The sequence below is a fragment of the Esox lucius genome, chromosome 10, assembly GCF_011004845.1.
Source record: "Esox lucius isolate fEsoLuc1 chromosome 10, fEsoLuc1.pri, whole genome shotgun sequence".
Lineage (NCBI taxonomy): Eukaryota > Metazoa > Chordata > Actinopteri > Esociformes > Esocidae > Esox > Esox lucius.
In genome coordinates this window covers 26,471,446-26,495,214 of record NC_047578.1, presented here as the reverse complement: position 1 = coordinate 26,495,214, position 23,769 = coordinate 26,471,446, and the positions used below count along the sequence as shown (strand labels likewise).

General features: G+C 39.1%; 1 protein-coding gene across 1 annotated transcript; it reads left to right on the top strand.

Moving 5' to 3' along the window:
* The first annotated feature begins 4,489 nt into the window (after window positions 1-4,489).
* On the top strand, window positions 4,490-23,388 carry scamp3 (secretory carrier membrane protein 3). The gene is made up of 9 exons (XM_010865644.5): window positions 4,490-5,116; window positions 5,420-5,500; window positions 5,818-5,943; window positions 6,088-6,211; window positions 13,710-13,838; window positions 21,874-22,033; window positions 22,127-22,228; window positions 22,426-22,543; window positions 23,065-23,388. The coding sequence occupies exons 1-9, from the start codon at window positions 5,063-5,065 to the stop codon at window positions 23,215-23,217; spliced, it is 1,047 nt and encodes a 348-aa protein (XP_010863946.1). The 5' UTR covers window positions 4,490-5,062; the 3' UTR covers window positions 23,218-23,388.
* The last annotated feature ends 381 nt before the right edge of the window (window positions 23,389-23,769 follow it).

Sequence of the window (23,769 nt, the reverse complement as noted above, 5' to 3'; positions counted from 1 at the left end):
ACCTGCCATGTGATTGGTTGATTAGATAATTGCATTAATAAGAAATTGAACAGGTGTTCCTAATAATCCTTTAGGTGAGTGTACTTTACATTAGTTCAGTCGACACTTGGCATTGCGCATGTTGATGCAAGGCTTGCGTACAGCTGCTCAGCCATGGAAACCCATTTGGGGATGCTCTCAATGCACAGTTCTTGTACTGATGTTGCTTCCAGAGGCAGTTTGGAAATCTGTGGTTGAGTGATGCAACAGATAATGGGCAATTTTACACATTGTGCTTCAGCACTCTGCAGCCTTGCTCTGTGAGTTGGCGTGGTCTACCACTTTGTGGCTGGGCTGCTGTTGCTCCTATCGTAGACTTCCCCTCTTCACAATTATGGTGCTGGGCCAGATCTAGTAGGGCAGAAATTTCCCAAACTGACTTGTGGCAAAGGTGGCATCCTATGACAGTGCCACATTGAAAGTCACTGAGCTCTTCAGTACGACCCATTATATTACCAATGTTTGTTTATGGAGATGTTATGGGTATATGCTGGATTTTATGCACCCGTGAGCAATGGGTGTGGCTTTTTAAATCACATTTCTAGTAAATTTCCCCCACAAAATTTTACACAAATAATTAAGGTTCTCAAACTCATAATCTAATTGATAAATGATCCACATTATGTCCAGCATAAAAAAATCACTCAGTAGTAAGATATAACATTTCGGAGAGCCAAGTCTTCCTCATGGAGATTTTTACCTATCTAATGTATTTTATAATCCCGATTTTTATGCAAGTCCCAAGGTATGTTGATTTGCCTAGGGAGATATATTTTAATCTCTCCAGACAAAAATATATAATTATTCATAATTCATACTTTTTTATGTCAGAATAAAATACATTTCTAAGAAGTGAATTAGATCAAACGCTGACAACACATTTAAGTTATAATCAAACTCATAATTGAAATACACTTTTCACAGTCATATGTGTTGACTTCCTACATAAGTCTCAGAAATTATTGCATTGTGAGAATCACCCTGGACAATGGTGGAAAAAGGGTCCAATTCTTTGTGTGTTAGGTTTAAAATTAAGTTCAGGGCTGTAAATTCAATACATTAATTCTAAGTTTTTATTTTAGTACTTCTATCCTACTTCTCTATAAGTGGTGTTGAATGTGGTGGCTCAACCTGTTCTTTCTTTAGCTCCATATTAATTTCAGTGCTGTTTCTGAAAGGAACCCACTCTGGACTAAATTAAGGATATTGCCCCAGGACCAAAACAGAAACTATGCCTAATATTTTAACAGTGACACCCAGTGGTGAAAACGATTGAATTCCACGTGGACAACCGTTTTACAATTTCTCCTCGAGAAAATCTACCTCTCGTCACTTTTAAAAACAATATTTTTCTCAAAGCATTGTTCTATTGTTGACTCACTTCGTCTCAAATTACCTTTTTTGCAACAACATTAACATGGCGTTGCTTAGATGAGCAGAGTAGTGCCTTAACTTTTCATTAAGTTCTTCTAGTCTACACTATATCCATGTGTGGCTCCCACATTGGCCATAATTAATGCGAGGGAAACGAAAATTAAGTGAAAAGCATATCACCATTACAAAATCTAAAATGTGCCCTGCATAAATGCGTTACGTTGCCCCAATGTTTTGGACAAGCACACGCCCCCCCCTCACTGCGCACGTGCTTCTTCTGCAGCTGGAGACTCATTCACTTCGAGTCACATGACATTACTTCCTGATTCACATATTGTGCGGTTATCAATATAGAATCTAACAAAACGTATACGACTAAAGGGAAAACGGCGTTTGGTAAAACAAAAAAGCAATATTGCTTTCTAGCCGAGGCAGTTAAATCAATACCTACAACATTAGCAATATACTGGTTGCGGCAACGCGGATCATTAACAGAATATCCTAGCTCGCTAAAAGTCGTTACACCGTCTTAAATATAGTTTTACGTTCGTTATTTGACAGATATTCAGACATTTAAAGATCAATAGCTCGCAAACAACTGAAGCTACAGGCCTCTGGTTAGTCTCGTTATGAAAGAAAAAGGTTGGGCCACACTGGACAGGTCTCATTGTCTTGATTCCGACAGGAGTTGACAAACGGCGGGAGACCTTTATAGTAATATTACAGTCAGTCTGCACATAACCAAAGCACGTCGCAAGGGAGCGTCAACAAAGTGCATCATCAACATTTTCAAATCTCAACAGTTTTACAGTGGTATGATGTTTTTTTGTGATGTTGTGAGAGTTTCACAACATCACAAAAAAACATCATACCACTGTAAAACTGTTCAGGAAGAAAGGGAAATTGCCTGCTTTTTATAGATTGCTAAACTTTTTTTATGGATAATATGGATATGGATATATTCGCTGTGAACACAATAAAACGTAGTGTATAGTTTATAATTTCAATAACTCCTTGATCACACGACCTGGACGCTTAAAATCACTCTTCAGAGGGATGACTCACACATTGCACAGCCTTTGGTTTCACAGTTAAGCACCTACACAATTTTAGGGAAGCAAATTCTAAATTTCAATAGCTTTCTCAACATGAGACTGAGACACATAATTTTGATGCTAGATTATTCCCTACATAGAGCAGCATGTTGTACACCTTTTAGTTTTCCCAAAATATTGATCCCAATTTTTTTTAAATAGACATGTATGACTAAATCGCTTGTAAATTAAATAGCTATGTGATCACATGACCTAGATGCTTCAAGTCACTGTTATAATGTTCATAGGGAGGGTTCACACATTGCACAGCCTTTGGTTTCCCAGTTAATCACCTACACAATTTTAGAGAAGCACTTCAAAATTATAAATTTCAATAGCTTTCTCAGAATGAGAATGAGACATAATTTTGATGTTACATTATTCCCTACATAGAGCAGCATGTTGCACACCCTTTAGTGTTATGTTGCACACCCAATTTTCTTTAAATACATGTGACAAAATTGCTTGTATATTCAATAGCTACCTGACCACATGACCTAGATGCTTCAAATCACTCTTTTAATATTCAGAGGGAAGGGTCACATTTAGCCATTGGTTTCCCAATTAAGCACCTACAAATTTTTAGGGAAGCATTTGAAATTTCAAAATTTCAATAGATTTCTCAAAAGGAGACTGAAACACATGAGACTTAGACACATCATTTTGATGCTACATTATTCCCTACATAGGGCAGAGTGTTGCACACCCTTTAGTTTCCCCAAATATTAATCCCATTTTTTTGATTGTGTTTTATTAAATGCTGATAAACTCTTAGTATTTCTTTGAGCTTTGTTAGAATTATTATAGCAAATGCAGCATCCATTTCATCCATGTACTTTCTTTCCAAGATTCTCCATGCCTGCTTTTCATCCAATATTCTCAAATGAAAAAAACAATCTAAATATAGACCTTTAACATTTTTCTCTCTATTTATTACAAAACAACATTGCTGCATTGTTTGAAAGTCTTAATGTGTTTAGGTTTTAGTTAAGTTTTAATTTAATTTAGATTGAGAACTAGGTCATTTTAGCTCTTTAGTTACAGAATTTCTTTGACAAATACATCAATTAAAAAAAATTGAATCCAATTATGAAAAATTCAAAGGCTGTGAAATGTGTGAGCCATCCCTCCGAAGATTGAGTGATTTGAAACATCTAGGTCATGTAATCAGGGCGCTATTGAATTTACAAGTGAATTTGTCATTTATGTGTATTTAAAAAAAAAATGTGATTAATATATTGGGAAAACTAATGGGTGTTCAACATGCTGCACTACCCAGGAAATAATCTAGAATCAAAATGATGCATCTCAGTGTCATGCTGAGAAAGCTATTGAAATTGTAATGTATCAAATACTTCCCTAAAATTGTGTAGGTGCTTAACTGGGAAACCAAAGGCTGTGCAATGTATGACCCTTCCCTATGAAGATTATAACAATGACTTGAAGCATCTATGTCATGTGATCAAGGAGCTATTGAATTTACAAGCCATTTCGTCAAATATATGTGTTTAATTTTAAATCAGAATTCATATTTTGGGGAAACCAAAGTGTGCGCCACATGCTGCTCTATGTAGGCAATAATCTAGCATCAAAATGATGCGTCTCAATCTCATGCTGAGAAAGCTATTGAAATTGTAATGTTTCAAACACTTCCCTAAAAATTTGTATGTGGTTACCTGTGAAACCAAAGGCTGTGCAATGTATGAGCCTTTCCTCTTAAGATTAAAACAGTGATTTGAAACATCTAGGTCAAGTGGTCAAGTAGCTATTGAAATTCTAAACTGCACATTGTTTTAATGTGTTCATAGACAATATATTCATATCTATATTACCCATAAAAAACTTTAGCCATCTATAAAGAGCAGCCCATTTCCATTTCTTCTTCTTGAACAGTTTAACATTGGTTTGAGGTTTATAGGTGATGTAGTCAAAGTTGTTGAGATTTGAAAATGTTGATAATGCACTTTGTTGACGCTCCCTTGCGACGTGCTTTGGTCATGTGCAGACTGACTGTAATGTCGCCATAAACGTATCTCGCAGTTTGAAAACCACGATCGGAATCGAGAGAACGAGGCCTGTGCGGTGTTGTCCAAATTTTTTCTTTCATAACGAGACTAACCCGGAGTTTGTAGCTTAAAATGATTGCGAGCTATTGAGCTTTGAATGTCTGAATATCAGTCAAATATCCAACGTAAAACTACCTTTACCACGGTAGTCGTTACATAGCTTGTGAATTATCTATGTTTTTAGCTAGCTAGTTACATTTGTGTTATATTTCGCAATCCTCTACCTCAGAGGATGACAACCGCAATACAGACGTAACGTCTAGCGGGTTTCTTTAGCTAATTAGCTTAGTTTTAAGATAGGGAGGTGCGGTTGGTAGCTAGCTAACGCGGTAGTTAACCAAGACAACAGAAACAATATAGCTAGCTACAGTAGGTAGACAGCCACTGAAATAACTGGAAACAGATTGTTAGCTAGCAAGCTGATTTAACGTAGTGTCAGTTGACGTTAGTTACGTTTTCTATTTGAACGGAGCACAATTGCTGTAAAACATGTCTAAATACACAAGTTTTCCGGAACCTGGCGAGGACCACAACCCATTCCAGGTGACTTGAAATGCATAGCTACTGTTATTTTATTATTGTTTTAGTAATGGGTTTCTGTGTTCCACTGTAATAACAGACGTGTGGTTACTCATGTGACGCTTCCTTCTAGTCTATTCATGCCTTGAATTAGTTAGACGCATCGTTTCTTGCAACTACTGAAATCACACCATACTGCCTACATTATGCTATTCTGGCGCTGTAGTTAATCTAGGGCAACCACAGGGAATACAGGACACGTATATGAGGTAGCAAAATCGTTGCTGTTATGTTCTGTATGTGATGTTTATCTTCTCTGTATGTCAGGACCCCGCAGTGACCCAACACAGCAGCAATACTGAGTATGCTACACTGGATCTCTACAACCCATTTGACAATAAAAATGGGGTAAGAGATTTCACAATATGTTTGTCAGAATACACATTGTTTGGAGTGTCAGTAAATGACAATACAGTACAGTAATATTGCATGCAGGAGTACATGATAGCTAGAGGTACATCATGCTAGCTAGATTTCCTTAGAGGTGCTTAGGCAGGGTAGCAGGAATGCCAGTACATTCCATGAAACTTTATAATATGCCATGATGCACCATTCGGATTCAGAAGTGTTTGGTTGTATGCTCACTATAGCCACTCTTTATAATCACTCCAAGATATTGTTGTAGTATACAGATTTCTTACTGTCGTTTGTCATGTGCTTTCCAGCCCCCACCTCCACCCTATGCGGCCACCTCCCCATCGGCCCCCCCACCTTTTGTTCCTGCAACAACACCACCCAGCAGGACTACACCCACAGAGCCCCGCAACTATGGCACCTCCTTCACCCCCCAGGTAGTTGAATTATTTAACTGTAAGTTGGTCAACATTAGTGTCTGCTAAATGAACTGCAATGAACTATAGTTCTACCAATAAAAATGTTGCTTTAGTCAGATATGCGTTAAAGCCTGATGTCATCCTTCTCATTTTCTACACTAGCAAACAGCGGTCAATGCCACCACGGCAGAACTCTTGAGGAAGCAGGAAGAGCTGGAGAAGAAAGCCCGTGAGCTGGAGAGGAGAGAAAGGGAACTGGACTCACATGCCCTTGGTCCTGGAGCTGGTAAGAGTGGGAGTATTGGGAAGGATGATCTGATGAAAGAAATTGGGTCCACTTTGTTCTCTCATGCATTCTATAGATTTTTCACCATTTAGTTCAATAAGCCGTACATCTTGTTGTGCAATAATAAATGTTGACATTTTTCACTGAACATTCTATGTTTACGTTTTCTTTCCCGGGAATATCTTGTCTGGGTTTAAGTTCAAAGATATCTGTTGAAGGAATAGGGTTTTCACTATGATATAGCACTCAGTTAGAAAAAAAAAATGTTTGGTTGTAGAAGTGGATCAACACCCAGATGTATTTATTGGGATTTTTCATGAATAGGTGCACAAAGGTAGAACAATCAATTATCCTTCTTTGCATGTTAGGGCATTATTCTACACTGGCTATTCATTTTTTATATATTGTCGGTTATTTTATGGTTTAATGACAAAGGACAGAATGTGGAAAATATAGTTGAAGCTGAAGAAACAGAGGGCCAGAATTGAACTCAAGCTCACTGCATTGGCCGTGGGAATAATGTAATGTATTTTAAATACACAGTTGTCTTGTTCAAAAGCCACATACAGTATAAATGTTGTTACATCTGAAACTATATAGCCTACTCCGTATATAAAACATTTGAAACAAATAATAAGTTGGACGTATTTGTTAAGAGAATGATTTTGGTAGCTTCGACAGGGCATTGTATTTTTAGTAGCCATAAAAATACATAGACAAATAATATAATCTTACCTTTAAGAAAAAGCCAATTGAAGTGATTAATACATTATTTTGGTAATTCATATGGAACCTAGTAGGGACATTTGTTTTCCCTTTAGGCTACTTTCTGTTTCACTCACTGTCTTAACATACTGCTTAATGTTAAATCATAATTGAGATAAAAAACGATGTTTGACCTGGTGTGAAAGAAAAGTATTTCCTCACTTGGCAGTTCTCCCGTTTCAGGCCAAATAATAAAGGTAAACCAGTAGACTTGAACACAATAGTTGCAGAAAATGCAAGATTGGTTTTCAATAAAGAATGAATTTGTGGAAAATTGTTTTATATTGTGTTAGGTCAAGAGGATAAATATCCTTTTTATTATGGCTATGTTGATTGTGTATGCGGTGCTGGCCAAGAGGAGCGAATGTCTCTTACTGAGTGAATGAGTGAGTGAGTGCCTGACTGACTACTCATTGTTAATTAGCATAGTGGTTAGAGACGCGGACTGCCACATAGGTGACCGGCATTCGATCCTCACCACGGCCAAAACAAATTAGGCATTAGTATTGTTCAGGATAGACTCAAACTTAGCTGGCTACAAGCTTCTGTAACTTCATTATAGTAAGCCTAAAGTAAAACTGCTTATGGTTACATTGCCATGGATGAACTGCACTGACACGGAACATATTGCTTTCGATTTACATAGCGAAGTTCACATAGCATAGTGTTTGGCTTTTCAACTTTCATTGTTTTCTAAAGAAACGAACCAGCCATGGAGTGATTGGAGTAATTTTTTGCTAGACCGTGTAAGCGGAGCCGGCTAAGAAGAGCGAATGTCTCTTACTGAGTGAGTGACTGACTGACTACCCCTTGTTAAATAGCGTAGTGGTTAGAGAAGCGGACTTGTGACCTATAGGTCCCGAGTTCGCATTGTGAATTATTCCGTATTGATGAAAACTTAGCTGGCTAAAATAGAAACCTGAAATTATATACGGTTATATTGCGACTCTTTCTGGCATAGAAAAGTATGCTATTTGTGGTGGAGGTAAACTGACTAACATTTCTTACTAAGTTTAACTGTAACAATATAATTCACGAATGGCCAATTAGCTGTTAAAACGGCCAGTGGCAAAAGAGGATTTGTTCATAGACTCAAGGGGCTTTACTGACACCCGTTGAACGTAGAGCTCTATGATGTAGTGGTTAGCGACACAGCCTTTCACGTGGGCGACCCAGGTTCGAATCTCAAGAGGGCAATATTGTCTATTGCGGTCCGGCTGAACTAGGCGTGCCTGGTTTCTTGTTTGTCTAACATTATCGATAGATCAAATCTGTGACTCTATTGGCGTGATTTAGTTTTTTTTCATATCCTTTTTTTGCTATGTATAATACTGAAAGAGATTTGCAAGATATAGTCAGCTTCAGCTGACTAATAATAAAATGCCAGAAAGTTGTTGTAATGGAAATACACAGACTTTACCTTTTTTGCGTTACCAAATTAAAACCGTTACAAAGGTGAGTGCTGGGGTTCCAGGTCATTAGACATGGTTATACCTCCGATTACCTGTCGAACCAAGCAACTGTGTCAGTGTGTGGTAAACACTTCATTACAGGTAAGAAACGTCAGTAATGTTTACATTACACAGGATACAGTTGTGTTTTGAACAGTTTTTTTTTCCTCTTGTGTAACCTTTTTCCGGTAGTATTTCAGTCAACATTTACCTGCTTAATCATAGCCTCTTCGCTCTCGATCTACCAGTGGCAGTGCCAGCCCAGTATTGTAATGTATTCTCAACAAAAAAAGCTTAATTAAACTTCATTTCACCTTACTGTAATCAATTTTGACATTTTGAAGCAGTTACAAAGATTAAAATGCTGTTGGAACTCAGTCTTTGGTGAAAGAACCCTAACCATATAGGTTTCTGTAAATAAAGTTGCAGTAAATGTTACTTTGACAAGTCAAAAAGGTATTTCACCATAGTACAACTACTTAATGTACCAATTACTAATGTTAGCAGTGAGATATTGGTGTCATCAAAACGCTGGGTCTCCTTAACCCAATCTAGAATGAGCAAATTTGAATTTCGTGGTAGAATACTTCCTCTGTTTTGGTCTGTCCATTAAAAAAAGTTCCAGAATTCATAGCGAATATAGATGCCACCTCCCCAATAAAATGGGAAATGGAGACAGCAATCATTTTTTGAAGTGGAAAAGTACGCTTTTTGAGCACCAGCGTTGATCATGCCCATGTGGTGTTCTGTGCCTGTCTGTTGTAATTCCAAGTTGATGCAGAAAAAATTTATTTAGTGTTTTGTTTGCTTTGTACCACTGCCAGTAATGCACCCATAAGTAACGGCAACAAATCTTACTGGTATTTACTGTGTTGGTCTTGTTAAACTGCTGTAGTCCAAATGCGGTTAGGAAATACAGTGGGGAGAACAAGTATTTCATACACTGCAGATTTTGCAGGTTTTCCTACTTACAAAGCATGTAAAGGTCTGTAATTTTTTATCATAGGTACACTTCAACTGTGAGAGACGGAATCTAAAACAAAAATCCCACAGAAAATGAAATTGTATGATTTTTAAATAATTAATTTGCATTTTATTGCATGACATAAGTATTTGATCACCTACCAACCAGTATGAATTCCGTCTCTCACACGTGTTAGTTTTTCTCCACTCATTACCTGTATTAACTGCACCTGTTTGATCTTGTTACCTGTATAAAAGACACCTGTCCACACACTCAATGAAACAGACTCCAACCTCTCCACAATGGCCAAGAACAGAGAGCTGTGTAATGACATCAGGGATAAAATTGTAGACCTGCACAAGGCTGGGATGCGCTACAGGACAATGGGCAAGCAGCTTGGTGAGAAGGCAACAACTGTTGGCGCAATTATTAGAAAATGGAAGAAGTTCAAGATGACGGTCAATCTCCCTCGGTCTGGGGCTCCATGCAAGATCTCACCTTGTGGGGCATCAGTGATCATGAGGAAGGTGAGGTATCAGCCCAGAACTACACGGCAGGACCTGGTCAATGACCTGAAGAGAGCTGGGACCACAGTCTCAAAGAAAACCATTAGTAACACACTTCGCTGTCATGGATTAAAATCCTGCAGCGCACGCATGTCCAGGCCCGTCTGAAGTTTGCCAATGACCATCTGGATGATCCAGAGGGGGAATGGGAGAAGGTCATGTGGTCTGATGAGACCAAAATATAACTTTTTGGTCTTTATTCCACTTGCCGTGTTTGGAGGAAGAAGGATGAGTACAACCCCAAGAACACCATCCCAACCGTGAAGCATGGAGGTGGAAACATCATTCTTTGGGGATGCCCCTCTGCGAAGGAGACAGGACGACTGCACCGTATTGAGGGGAGGATGTATGGGGCCATGTATCGCGAGATCTTTGCCAACAACCTCCTTCCCTCAGTAAGAGCATTGAAGATTGGTCGTGGTTGGGTCTTCCAGCATGACAACGACCTGAAACACACAGCCAGAGCAACTAAGGAGTGGCTCCGTAAGAAGCATCTTAAGGTTCTGGAGTGGCCTAGCCAGACTCCAGACCTGAACCCAATAGAAAATCTTTGGAGGGAGCTGAAAGTCCGTATTGCCCAGCGACAGCCCCGAAACTTGTAGGATCTGGAGAAGGAGGAGTGGGCCAAAATCTCTGCTGCAGTGTGTGCAAACCTGGCCAAGAACTACAGGAAACGTATGATCTATGTAATTGCAAACAAAGGTTTCTGTACCAAATATTAGGTTCTGCTTTTCTGATGTATCAAATACTTATGTCATGCAATAAAATGCAAATTAATTACTTAAAAATCATTAGATGTTCTGGATTCCGTCACTCACAGTTGAAGAGTACCTATGATATAAATTACAGACTTCTACATGCTTTGTAAGTTGGAAACACTGCCGATTTTGCAAGTTATCATATACTTGTTCTCCCCACTGTACATTCTTCAAAACGTGTTAAACACAATTAACCAGGCAGAAAGAAATCCTATAACATCCAATTACCAATGTCTTTCAAATCCGCTGTACAGTAGCCTACTCCAGTTCAAATATGTATGGTTCACAATCGCGATGTATGATCTCTTTAGAAAATGAATCCTTCAAATCGTGATGCCAAGTCATTGCGCTGCTAAAGTTAGCTAGATAGCAGTATCCAGTCTACTGCAGATTTAAAGAACCCGTTGAGTGGTGAGGAATGGCAGAGCAGGAAGTAACAGCTTTAGAGCTGTAGCAGAAAAGCCTTAACACATTGTACATTTATCAATATATCTGCTGATAGGAACATTACAAAGACATCAAATTGCTTTAATAATCAAGGACAACCATGTCACTGACCTTGAAATCACTCAGACAAAAAAATCTATCCGAGAGATTGCAGGAACATTAGGAGTGGCCTAATCAACAGTTCAGTACATTCTGAGAGAAAAAATAAGGAACTGGTGATCTGTGCCACACAAAAAGTCTTGGATGTCCACGGAAGACAACAGTGATGGATGGTTGTAGGATCCATTCCATGGTATAGAAAAACCCCTTCACAACATCCAGCCAAGTGAAGAAGACTCTCCCGGAGGTAGGCATATCATTATCCAAGTCTACCATAAAGAGAAGACTTCAGGAGAGCAAATAGAGAGGGTTCACCACAAGGTGTAAAACATTCATAATCCTCAAGAAAAGAGAGGCCAGATTTTGCCAAAAAACATCTAAAAAAGCCAGCCCAGTTCTGGAAAAGCATTCTTTGGACAGATTGAACTAAGATCAACTGTACCAGAATGAGGGGAAGGAAAAAGTATGGAGAAGGCTTGGAACAGCTCATGATCATAATCTTCTACATTTTTGGCACATTTGAAATAATTTAACTATGGGTGCTGCTAAATCATATTTTTATTCAATGATTATTTCTCATTTTGATTACTGTTTGACTACCTGGTTTCTTGCCTGCCCCACAACACTTAAAACCATAGAAAGCCTATATAAAAAGGCATTAAAAACATTAGATAAAAAAACGCTATCCCACCACCACTGTCAAGTTTTAAAAAAAACATAGACTATTGAATTTTCAAAATATGATTAATTAAAAAAAAATGGCCTGTTTGATATACAAGGTCCTTCACTCCCTCGCTCCGCCACCTCTGAAGGACTTTATTAAATCTAAAGAAAATTCTTTGAGGATCACGCGAGCCTCTACCAGAGGAGACTTGATAATACCTCACAGGCGCACCACCTTCGGTCAGACGGTCCTGTCTGTCCGGGGTGGGAACCTGTGGAATAGTCTTCCTCTAACATTAAAAGAATGTACTACATATAGCTCTTTTAAAGTCTAGTTGAAGAAATGGCTATGGGAAAATCAAAGTTGCACACATTAGTATATGTTTTATCCTTTTTTAAATTGTTTTACTTTGTAATGTGTATATGGATTAGTGTTTGTGAAGTTGAATGTAGTTTTGTGTGAATATTGTATATAGGATTTAGCAAATTTATGAACTGACTGTAGATGTACATTTTATTTTGCAATGTTTTTGTGAGCTGTGTGATCTTAGCTCGTGGGACTACGGATGGAAATTAGCCCTTGGCTATAATCCGGCATTTTTACATACATGTACTCCATGTCTTGTTCATTAACATGCACTGTCCCAATCAAATAAAAGTAAAAAATAAAAAATAAAAAAATCAAAGCATATCATCTGTAAAACACAGTAGAGGCAGTGTGATGGCATGGCCATGCATGGCTTTCAATGGCATTGTGTCACTAGTGTTTATTGATGATGTGATGGAAGACAGAAGCAGCTGGATGAATTCTGAAGTGTATCAGGATATATTGTCGGCTCAGATTCAGCCGAATTCAGCGAAGTTGATTGGACGGCACTTTACAGATTGACAATTACCTAAAACATACTGCGAAAGCAACCCAGGAGTTTTTTAAGGCAAAGAAGTGGAATACTCTGCAATGGCCCAGTCAACCACCTGATCTCAACATGATCGAGCATGCATTCAACTTGCTGAAGACAACTTAAGACAGACAGACAGGCTCGAGAATAAACAACAACTAAAGACAGCTGCAGCAAAGGCCTGGCAAAGCATCACAAAGGAGGAAACCCAGCATTTGGTGATGTCCATGCATTCCAGACTTCAAGCATTCATTGTCTGCAAAGGATTCTCAACAAAGTATTAAAAATGACTATTTCAACCCCTTGAATTAATACTCAGTCTGCATTTCAATTGCATCTCTGTTGTTTTATTTCAAATCCATTCCTGAGATGAAAACAACCGAGATGCAATTGAAATGCAGACTTTGAGCTCTAAGGGGTTGAAATTGTCATTCTTAATACTTATAGAGCCAATTATGGAAATTGTGTCAGTGTCCAAATATTTGTATTTCAGTGTTGATATTCAGCAAGGGTCTTAAATAATGTTTTCATGTGTGTTTTACTATGCCATAGCTGATCAAAAAATAAATAAAAACATGTTGTGGAAGATCGTTTCTGAAACCCCCTTTCCATTTGTGCCCCACAAAAATTGGTGCAATGCAACGGGTTTCGTCTGTTTAATTCATTTGTGCGTGTATCAGGTGATTTCTCCGGACCTGCTATGCATATTTTTTTACAAATTTGGGGGAATTATTACCATGGTTGGCACATTCAGAGACCTAAAATGTCCATTAACACATTTGTGCTTGCATGGAAATGTACACGTCTACATGTTAGTGTGCAGTTTAAGCCACCAAATATTATTACTGAATTGTTTGAAGTGCCTTTTCTCCCATCTCTCTGTCAGCTCGTCAGAATAACTGGCCTCCCCTGCCATCGTTTTGCCCTGTGGGACCATGCTTTTTCCAAGACATCAATATGGAGATCAGCCAGACCTTCCAACGCACGGTCACCATCATGTATTACTACTGGATGTGTAAGTCTCCCTGTTTGTCTGCCTGGCTGTCCATTTCTTAATGTGTAACACCTCATTCAGGTCTTAGTGATTTTGTTTTTTATTTCATGCCTGGAATAATTCCTTAATTGTAAACCACAAATAATGTCCAACATACAGAACAGCATGGTTATTAAGAGTTTCAGCTTCAAGGTCGGGTCTGTAAATGTTTTAAATGGGATTAAATATTGTTGAGAATGTTTAACTGCTTTTGAGAATGTTTAACTGCTTTTGAGAATGTTTAACTGCTTTTGAGACTGTTTAACTGTTGGCAATGATGGAAACGTAGCAAATACCTTTGTATTAAATTAGTATATTCTACAGTGTTTTAAACACAGACTGAAAAGCAATTTTAACAAACTCATTTTTTATTCAGCTAGCACATTATGTAGGCTATGATTTCTTTGATCTCATTTTAGAAGTGAGCAGTTTAAACATAACTGTTTCATTATTGCAATTCAATATTTTATCCAAACTGTGCAATCCTAGTTGGGGCTCAATATCTGAGGATCCTTGACATTAAACTTCTTAAACCCTGAGCTAGGCTTACTTGGTGTTGCGATTACTCTGAGGATTTTTCTGACAACCTAAATCTATATTCAGCATGCCTGACAAATGTTTTTCCGGAATGAGACAGATCTGCATTACCATAAGGACCCCCTATGCCTAAAAAGCTCCCTTTCACTCAGCTTAAAATTGTCTCTGGTTATCTGGTATCTGTAAAAGCAGTGTGAGACAATTGCTGATGTGAAATGGGCCTTAGAAAGCCGCGTTTCCACCGCAGGAACTATACCCAGGAACTAGGAACTTTTCGGGGAACTCACTGCGTTTCCACCGCAGGAACCAGGGTCTAGAACCCGGAACTACATTTTACCCCCAAAACAGTCCCTGCTCGGGAGGTAGGACTTTCCCAGAGTACCAGGACTTTTGGGGTGGGGCTTGCGGTGCTGAACATTTCAGGTTGGTAGAGAAGTAGTAGAGTTTACTCGCATAAGATTTCAACCGCGATTTTTTAAATGTCTGCAGCCGTCCTCAGCGTAGTAAAGGAGTTAATTGTGCTTACGAACAGAATACATTTTTAATCCAGAACATCAATCGAATGACAGATGGACCGATGACGAAAAGTCCAGGCCTTATTGTGTTTATGCTGAGGGAATTGGTTATGGGAATCTGTAATAATATGTTTGTGAAAATTCAAATTGTGAAAATTGCAAGTTACATGAGCAGAACATTTTCACACCGAGAAACAGTGCTGGGAGAAGCTTAAAAAATTAGAACAAGATTACAAGAACATCGAGGATCACAATAACAGAAGCAGTTCTGACCGGCGGAGCAAATAGTTTGACCGTCTACATGCGTTGCTGGGTCACAGGTTGGCCTTCTATGGCGCTGCGGCAATGATTGACTCGGCTGCTGTGTTGGTGGAAGACACTGAAAGTGGATAACCAGTCGATTTAAGGTAAATCACAATGTTTTACATGATGCATGTGAAATGCTATAACGCTATGTTTTGGAGAAGTCAGGATATTTGTATACTAGTCATGTTATTGTTTGTCATGCTATTGACAGTTGTTCCTCTAGACCAAAACCGACGTTAGCTACAGGAACATCATGTTAGCCTAGCTAACATCCCCTATTATCGGCCACTCCGTTTGTTATAGTGATGTATGGAGGTTATATACTTTACAAATGTAATGTATGGAAATGTTTATTGCAAATCGTGAACTTCGACTTGCGTGACAGACCAGACATCATCACGTAAGCTATTATCAGTGATCTGACTTTTTTTCCCTTCTTTACCAGAAGGCGTGAAAGATAGCGAAGACTTTCTAGTAAACATGTAAGTCAAACTGTTATCAGGCATTTGTAACACAAAGAGGAAATAAAACGTTATTGAACAAAATAGTAAAGCGGCTGATAATAGAGGATGGTGACTGATAATAGGGGTTGTATTTTTAGCCACGGCGCTAACCAACTAGCTGAAAATAGTAATATTTCCACTGGAATTTCAGAAATGATAGTGACATGCTAGTTTACATTTGTATGTCTCTAATAATCACTAAACATTGACAAATAATCAAATTATTACTTGGTACAAGATATCTTTCAAAACTGCTGTAAGCTATGCTGACTGTCCTTTATTAATTATTATAATTATACATTTTTTGTGTGTTTGTTTATTTTTCTTCTTAGAAAAGAGGAAAAGAGACAGACGCACTGAGGGACATGGACGACGCTAACCGGGCCGTCCTGTAGCGAGGACAGGAGCACCAGGACCGGTATATGCAGCTGCTATACTGAGGAAAGAGTCAGGCTGGGGAGAGCTGCGTAAAGGAGGCGAGAGTTGGCATTCCTCAAGTCTCAGCCAGAAGAAACTGTGTTATGTATATTAACCATGTACAGCGTTATGTGTATAATTGCTTTATCTTTTTGCTATATTTGTATAATTCTCACTACATAGTTGTGTAGTTACCCCCATGTATCTATAAGATTAAATAATAATTCTACCAATCGCTGCAAGTTCACAGTTGTTACTGCCATATCTAAAAGTTCAATAATACTAACCAAATTGCTGTTAGTTTACAGTTCTCTTTGTATTTTGCACCTACATTTTTTTCAGATAAAGAACTTTCACACACTGTCTTGCGCACTGCTGAAATGTTTATTAAATCACAGATTAAAAAAAAAAATTTTAAAACCAAATATACTGTAGAGGCCAAGGGTCTAGACGCAAATACAGGTCTATTGATGTTCTTCAGACCTACCTGTATGTGTCTAGTCCATTGGCCTCTACAGTGAAAGGCACTGTCCTGTCAGGCTGGTTTAATGCAGTGACACCCCATTCTCTGTACTCATCACCATTTGAGAGGTTGTGCAGAACACAACATGCTATCACCATGGAATTGACCTTGTGTATGTTGCAAGTCATTTCGTTTTAACAAGCACCCCCATCTACCAAAAGCGTTCTCAACGTTTGCAGAAATTGGGTACAGTGACACAACGTAGTAATGCCGACTCCAAATGAGAAATGCTCCTGTACGGAGTTAGTCGCAGGTTTCCAGAGTGCAACGGCGATCCTTTTTTTTGAATGGATACACAACGGCGGTGTCATGTCACCCCAGTTATGGTTGCAATCGACGGTACAGGTACAGAAACGTGTCCTTATATTCTTTATCTACTAGGACTCTGTGAAAGGTGGACCTATGGTTTCCACAGTTTGTGTACCCAAACGGATGGAGAAACACGACGCATTCTGTAGTCCTCGCATATTTGAAACACACAAAAAGGTGCCGATTAATATGTCAAAGTAGTTAACAATAACATTATTTACTTAAACGTGTGTAGGCCTACTATAAAAATCTTAACATTCTTGTTTTTTGTTCGAATCCGTATCATCAGTCATCTCATGGTCAATCTCTGCGATAACTCATAAAATCTGTTCACTTTATTTGTATTGCTACTCGACTAGCATTTTGGGGATTTTGAATCCGCTTTTCTACTACTGCTCGTCTCTGTTCCACCGTTGACTCAATGATCACATTTGCAAACCAATAAATCATGATCAACACAACTTGAATCTCCTCCCTGGTTGCTGTGGTGTTGCAGTGTCGCATAAATAATACAGATACCTGTCTGTCGCTTTGTATAGCGTATGGTGCATACGTCAGCAGACTTATTTTCCTAATCTTCACGGGTCTTTAGACCGCGGTGGAAACGCACACAACAATGGGCTGAAGGAACCCTTTAGTTCTTTGAATAGCAGTTCCTGGGACCCAAAGTTCCGGGTACTTTTTTTGGTGGAAACGCGGCTAAAATACCTTTGATTGGTTCTCTTAATTTTCATGTGGTGCATTTACTTTAGTTTGGAGCATCTGTACTAATATTTAAAACACTATGGTCACAGCTCCATCTTTGGAGAAATTAGTAAACAAACGGTCTAAACAAGTGAAGACATTTTGTAAAAACATATACCATTTGAATTACGTTTTTTCCTCTAGGGTATTGCCTGTGTGGAACTACATAGTCTGTGCCATTATCAAGCATACCCATACCAAGGTCCAGCCATCACTGTAGCTGCGGAACCTACCACCCGCTGATCAAAACAGCTATCCACCAACATGTTTGACCAAAGCATACAGTTAGTGAATTGTTTTCCCAACAAAAGACATTTTTGCATCATTACAATACTGCCTTGTTGCGTATACAATAGGATGCATGTTTTACTGTCTTTTTCCTGTACTTTTCTTTCTGCCATCTATTAATCATTCTACTACTTTAAGGCTTTGAAACAAAACAGGCCTTTTATAGTTGAATCTGCACTTGAAAGTCCGTACTTCACGTAGGGACATTGTACAGATGTTATGTCCAGGGGAAAAAAGAAAGAATATCGATTGTTTTTACTTTCTCTCTTCCATGCCTATACTGTTAGGCCCTGCCCATGTCTCACAGTGCCAGAACAATTTTTCTCTCTCCCCCCCCTCAATCTTATCTCCCATCTCCTAAAAACCTCTCCCTTCTGTCCAGGCCCGGCGCCAGGATGAAGTGACAGAGGGGGCAGTTAAAAATGGAGTGGGGGCATTTTTTTTTTTTTGTTGCTATTTTTCTATAGTGTATTTAACCCTTTGATGCATACGATCACACCAGTGTGATCAGGCTAGAGTGTTCCCTGAAGTGTACGATAACTGGTCAGACCACGCTTTTATTTACTCACATTTTGTTTATAACTTTATTTCCTCATTGTAATTGTTTGAAGATCTATACTATGATATTAACGAGGTAACAAGTGTTCAAATTGGGACAAGAAGGGTTACTTACGTACCAACAGGCAGACGACACTAGCGGTCACATTTTTCTAAAATAAATATAATACGTCTGACACAAAAACGAATGCTATTAGCAACTAGAACATCTTACCATATTTTGGGAGACCTGACAACCGGTCAAAACCGGTGTAAAAACTGAAAGTTACTTTATCCGTTTCTGGACTACTATGTTTGTTTTTCAACCAAAGATAAAGAAAGGTGATCAGATGAGTAACTGAGACCGGATGATCATTTACATTTGCTCATCTTCCGGACATTTTTTCCATCCTGGGAAAACTATGATCTGTCCTTCCCCAATATATCACTGTAAACATAATTATGTAATTTCAATAATATTTATAACACACAATGAAAGCACTTGATTATAGCACACTGATTATAGTCAATTAATAGCAAGTTTTTAAGTTTCAAAAGATAGCGAGCCCCTGACCATTGCCTCACAATGGTTTGGTGCAGTCCTCAGCAGTGGCACATCAGGCAGGTAATACATAACTACAATGCGTGTGTGGGAATCTGAGGGACTTTGTTGTTCGTGGCTGACTTTCAGTAACCTGTTCAAACAAAGGATATGTTAGACATTTCTTTACTTTTAGTGCTCAATACAATAGGACACATTTATAACTGCACTGAATTACAGGTCACATTTATTTAGCTAGCGGTTAGCTGACGTTTGCTAGCGGTTAGCTGACGTTTGCTAGCGGTTAGCTGACGTTTGCTAGCGGTTAGCTGACGTTTGCTAGCGGTTAGCTGACGTTTGCTAGCGGTTAGCTGACGTTTGCTAGCGGTTAGCTGACGTTTGCTAGCGGTTAGCTGACGTTTGCTAGCGGTTAGCTGACGTTTGCTAGCGGTTAGCTGACGTTTGCTAGCGGTTAGCTGACGTTTGCTAGGGGTTAGCTGACGTTTGCTAGCGGTTAGCTGACGTTTGCTAGCGGTTAGCTGACTTTTGCTAGCTAGCTACAGTAACATCAACCAGTGTTTGCAGCTGTTTGAAATCGAGTCAATGAGAAGCTTGTAATGCAATGTATGTTGTGTTCCCTAGCTGGCAGGGTGACTATGTTTTGTGTCAACCATCTGAAAGGCTGTCAATGCACGTTATTCCAGTCAGTTTATGTTTGTAGGGTTCACACACACACAGAATAGCTGATTTTTTTAGAGCTACAGTAGCGAGCAAACCGACGACGCAAACAAAAACAGTAGTACTTTTGGTGACCCCCTCAGGAATTGCTTTTGAGAAAAAAAGCTCAATGTAATCTTCAAAAATCTATTTTCACTGATCGTGTTGCAAAACTGCAAATAACTAGCCAGCTAGCTAGGCACAAGCATGAGAAAACAAGATACGGCTCACTATTGGCTCTAAGTGGCGTATACTTAGGCCCACTTGACGGCCTTGAGTCGTCATACAATTGGCCCATCTATTACAATACAATTTGTGATTGGTTGATTCTACTATCATTCCAAAATACTGCTCTAATTGAAATCAGTGAAGCTGGGTGGTGCTTTTTATTCAAAGTCTGAGGGCCTAGCCAGTGAGCATTATTTCTACCAAGATTCTACCAAAGAGAAATTCTGATGAGATCTTTTTCTTTTGGAAATTAACCCTTCTTTTTATAACACAAACTAAAGAAATTCCATTGGAAGATCATTACAATTAAGACAAAAAAGTATAATATATAGAAATATATTCAGATTTGTGTCTGTCCTTAGGCCCTCTCTGAGGTTTTGGTACCATTAAATGGTACTTTGTACAAAACATGCTACTATTTCAATCAAAATGGATGATATAGACTCAGTGCACCAGCGTAGTGAGGAACTTCCGCTTTGGTCTAGAAGTCTGCATTGCAGTTTCCGGTTTACTTACTAATACTTCCACAAAATATTCGCCCCGAATGAAGATCGAACATCGGTTTTGATTTTCCCGCCACAGGGGTGGTTACTTTTCACTCTCGTGAGTAAGACCCATCATTATTGGCTCTTTGTTGGCATGGTGACCTGTTGGACGAATCTCTTTGTTTTCGCTGTCCAATGAAGAACGGCATGCTCTAAACTCTTCCCATTTCGGATTATTCTCGGTCATAGATCAACAGGTTCTTGCATACAGGTGTGAAATCTTAACCAGGTAACAGTAATTTACATTCTATTTTCCTAACCTAAACTAGAACATTCAGGGGGTTGGAGACAGAAGGTCTCTTCCTGCTGTATAGGGGGCAGTTTCATTTGTATGTTAATTGTGGGGTTTTAATCCTGTCTCTGTCTGAGCCAGGTGTGAAGTCTGAGTGTTGGCTGAGTGTAATGTATGGAGTTTTAAACTTTGATGGTTATTGTATTCAATCATATTTCCCTAACCTGGCTGCAGCATACAATTTAATAAAACAAAATCATGAGAATACATGGTTAATAAATCAGCATTATTTAAACGTAGTTTATCTCAACACCTCAAAAACGGCAAAAGAATGCTGGCTGAGCTGGAACGCTAGCGCGCCCCCATAGCATGTGAATTGAAACAAACCTTCGTTCAGCCTCTTCAACCTGAATGAAGCTTAAAATTCCATAGCCTCAAAAAAGCACCAAAACTACTGTAACCTCATTTCACAACGAAACTGAAAAATAACAAGTGGCATAGGAAGTAAACATCTGGTCCTATATGGTTTTAATTGTGCTTAAACCTGCATTACGTGGAAGTATATAAAAAAATTGCCTTTTCTGACTATTTCTAGTCTAGCGTTTGAAGTCATTGAATGGCGCAAGCCATATTTTATTAAAGAGGACATTCTCCTGATTAAAATGATGCCCCACTTGTACTTTGAAACTTAAATGAGTCACGTACATTATATTTCTTTTTTTTCCGTACACTCATCTTGTTGTAAGTTTAGGTGTTTACTAATGCGGATGAGTATTAGTAAGTAAACCGGAAACTGCAATTCAGACTTCTAGACAAAAGCGGAAGTTCCTAGAGTCTATACCCTCAAATTAACGCTGTCAGTCTTTACTTAAACCCCATCACCATTGTTTGATTTCCAATCCAAAGTGACATACCACAAAATAAATTGCAAAACCTGTGCAACAGTCCAAACAGTTATGGACTGCACTATGTATGCCTCCATCTCGTGTGTCTCTCTAATGCTTCTCTTTTTCACCCATCATCTACTCTTCCCTCCCTGTCTCTCACTACATCCCTATTTCTCTTCGTCTTCCAGTCACAGCCTGCACGCTGGCGTTTAATTTAATTTCCTGCCTGAGTCTGTTCTGTGTGGACCCAGCTGGTGGTGTTGGGCTGGGGCTGGCCATTCTCTGGGTCCTCCTCTTCACTCCTTGTTCTTTTGTGTGTTGGTACAGACCCGTGTACAAAGCCTTCAGGTTCGTACCTTCCCACAGACATGATCTGTTCAGATTTGTTCCTGTCAGTTTATAGTAAACCAACAAATGGCTTTTTTTCCACCCCCTTTTCAGGAGTGACAGCTCCTTCAACTTCTTTGCCTTCTTCTTCATTTTCTTCATCCAAGTGATCATCTACGTCATCATGACCATCGGTATTCCTGGTTGGGGTTTCAGGTACGTTTTGCAAACAACACAACCGCTGTCTTACAATTGACAAGGTCATGGTTACTACGGAGCTCTACTGTTACAGCATTACATCTGATGCGGTTCATTTTTTACCCGTCTTTCACATGCTCCCTCTCTCTCTCTTTGTATTCTCTCTTTTGAGAATGTGTGCCACTCTCCTCTCCCCATATCTTCTTTCTCCTCAGTGGCTGGATTGTCACTCTGGCTACTCTAAAGACAAGCGTGCCTGTTGGTGTGATCATGATGCTCAACTCCGTCCTATTCACTGCCCAGGCTGCCATGGGGGTCGTCATGCTGAAGAGGGTAAAACTGAATTGAAGGCATACAAGGGAAGGGAATTGAACCAGGCTTAAGGGCGTTGTATGCTAGAGCCCATCAGGAGAGGTTGGAATTACAGTAGATTGGTTGCCAATTACTTGGAATTAATTAGAAGATGGAAGGAATTGGTTAGGGTTAAACAAAAAAGGAGGGGGTAAATGCTTTTGACAGCTTTTTCCACCTTGACCCATTGTCAGAATACCAGCGGGGTCTGGGTAATTTTTTTTTCAATAAAGGCAGTCGAGTCGTGAAGCAAAAGGCTAATTTAAAAATACCCTTTTTTCTGTGACTACTACTCTTATAAGGTAAAGCATATGTTGTTGTTTTTTCAATTCACTTTCTGAATTTACTACCTTCAATCTAAAATGCACCCAACACTGTTAAATACATTCATAAGATCCACACAAAAGAGAAAAAAACAATATGCAGAGTATTTTTCAGTGTTGTTTTTGTCAGCATTGAGGTAGGTTGTCCTGTATCAAAGCTTATCTTCCTTTCCTCTTCAGATCCACTCACTGTACAGGCAGACCGGTGCCAGCTTCGTCAAGGCTCAGGCTGAATTTGCCACTGGAGTGATGTCCAATCAGGCTGTACGGCAGGCAGCTGCCAACGCCACTGCTTCAGCTGCCCAGGGGGCTTTTACTGGGGCAGCTCGATAGAGAGGCGTAGGGCAAGGGATAGAGAGTGCGGTATCGAGGGTTATGTGTAAGGGTGTACAGTATAACATAACGACACAATACTGTTGTTTTGTGGAATGGTTACAAGAGGGGTTTTAATGTCTTTGGAAATTACAGAGAAACAAAACATCTGCCAATAACTACCAGAGAAAATATTAAGATATACAAAATGGCTGTGGGTTATTGAATTAGCCTCTGGAGGTTAGGCTGTTGGGGGGCAGTACCTGTGACGGAAAGTTTTGGCAAAAAGACAGGACATAAGTTTGATGGATGCACTGAGGTGATGCTGCATATTTAACACTTAACCGAACCATTTGGCGGTTAATTATCTGTGGCCAATGCTATGTTTCTGCTAGTGAGCTCTTAACAAATCATTTGTTTTGGTACTCCAAATGAGAATGCCTGCCTACTAACACTATTTGTCAACATTATAACTGAGAGAGAAAAGATTTCTGTTTGTAATATTATGTTTTTATGTTTATGTGAAATGTGGTTTTCATGCTTGTCATTATAGTTATTGGTTTTATTAAAATC

Coding starts and splice junctions, on each gene's coding strand:
- scamp3 (XM_010865644.5), top strand. CDS start 5,063: ATGTCTAAATACACAAGTTTTCCGGAACCTGGCGAGGACCACAACCCA. Junction 5,944..6,087: donor GCACCTCCTTCACCCCCCAG/GTAGTTGAATTA, acceptor TTTCTACACTAG/CAAACAGCGGTCAATGCCAC. Junction 22,229..22,425: donor ATTCCTGGTTGGGGTTTCAG/GTACGTTTTGCA, acceptor CTTTCTCCTCAG/TGGCTGGATTGTCACTCTGG.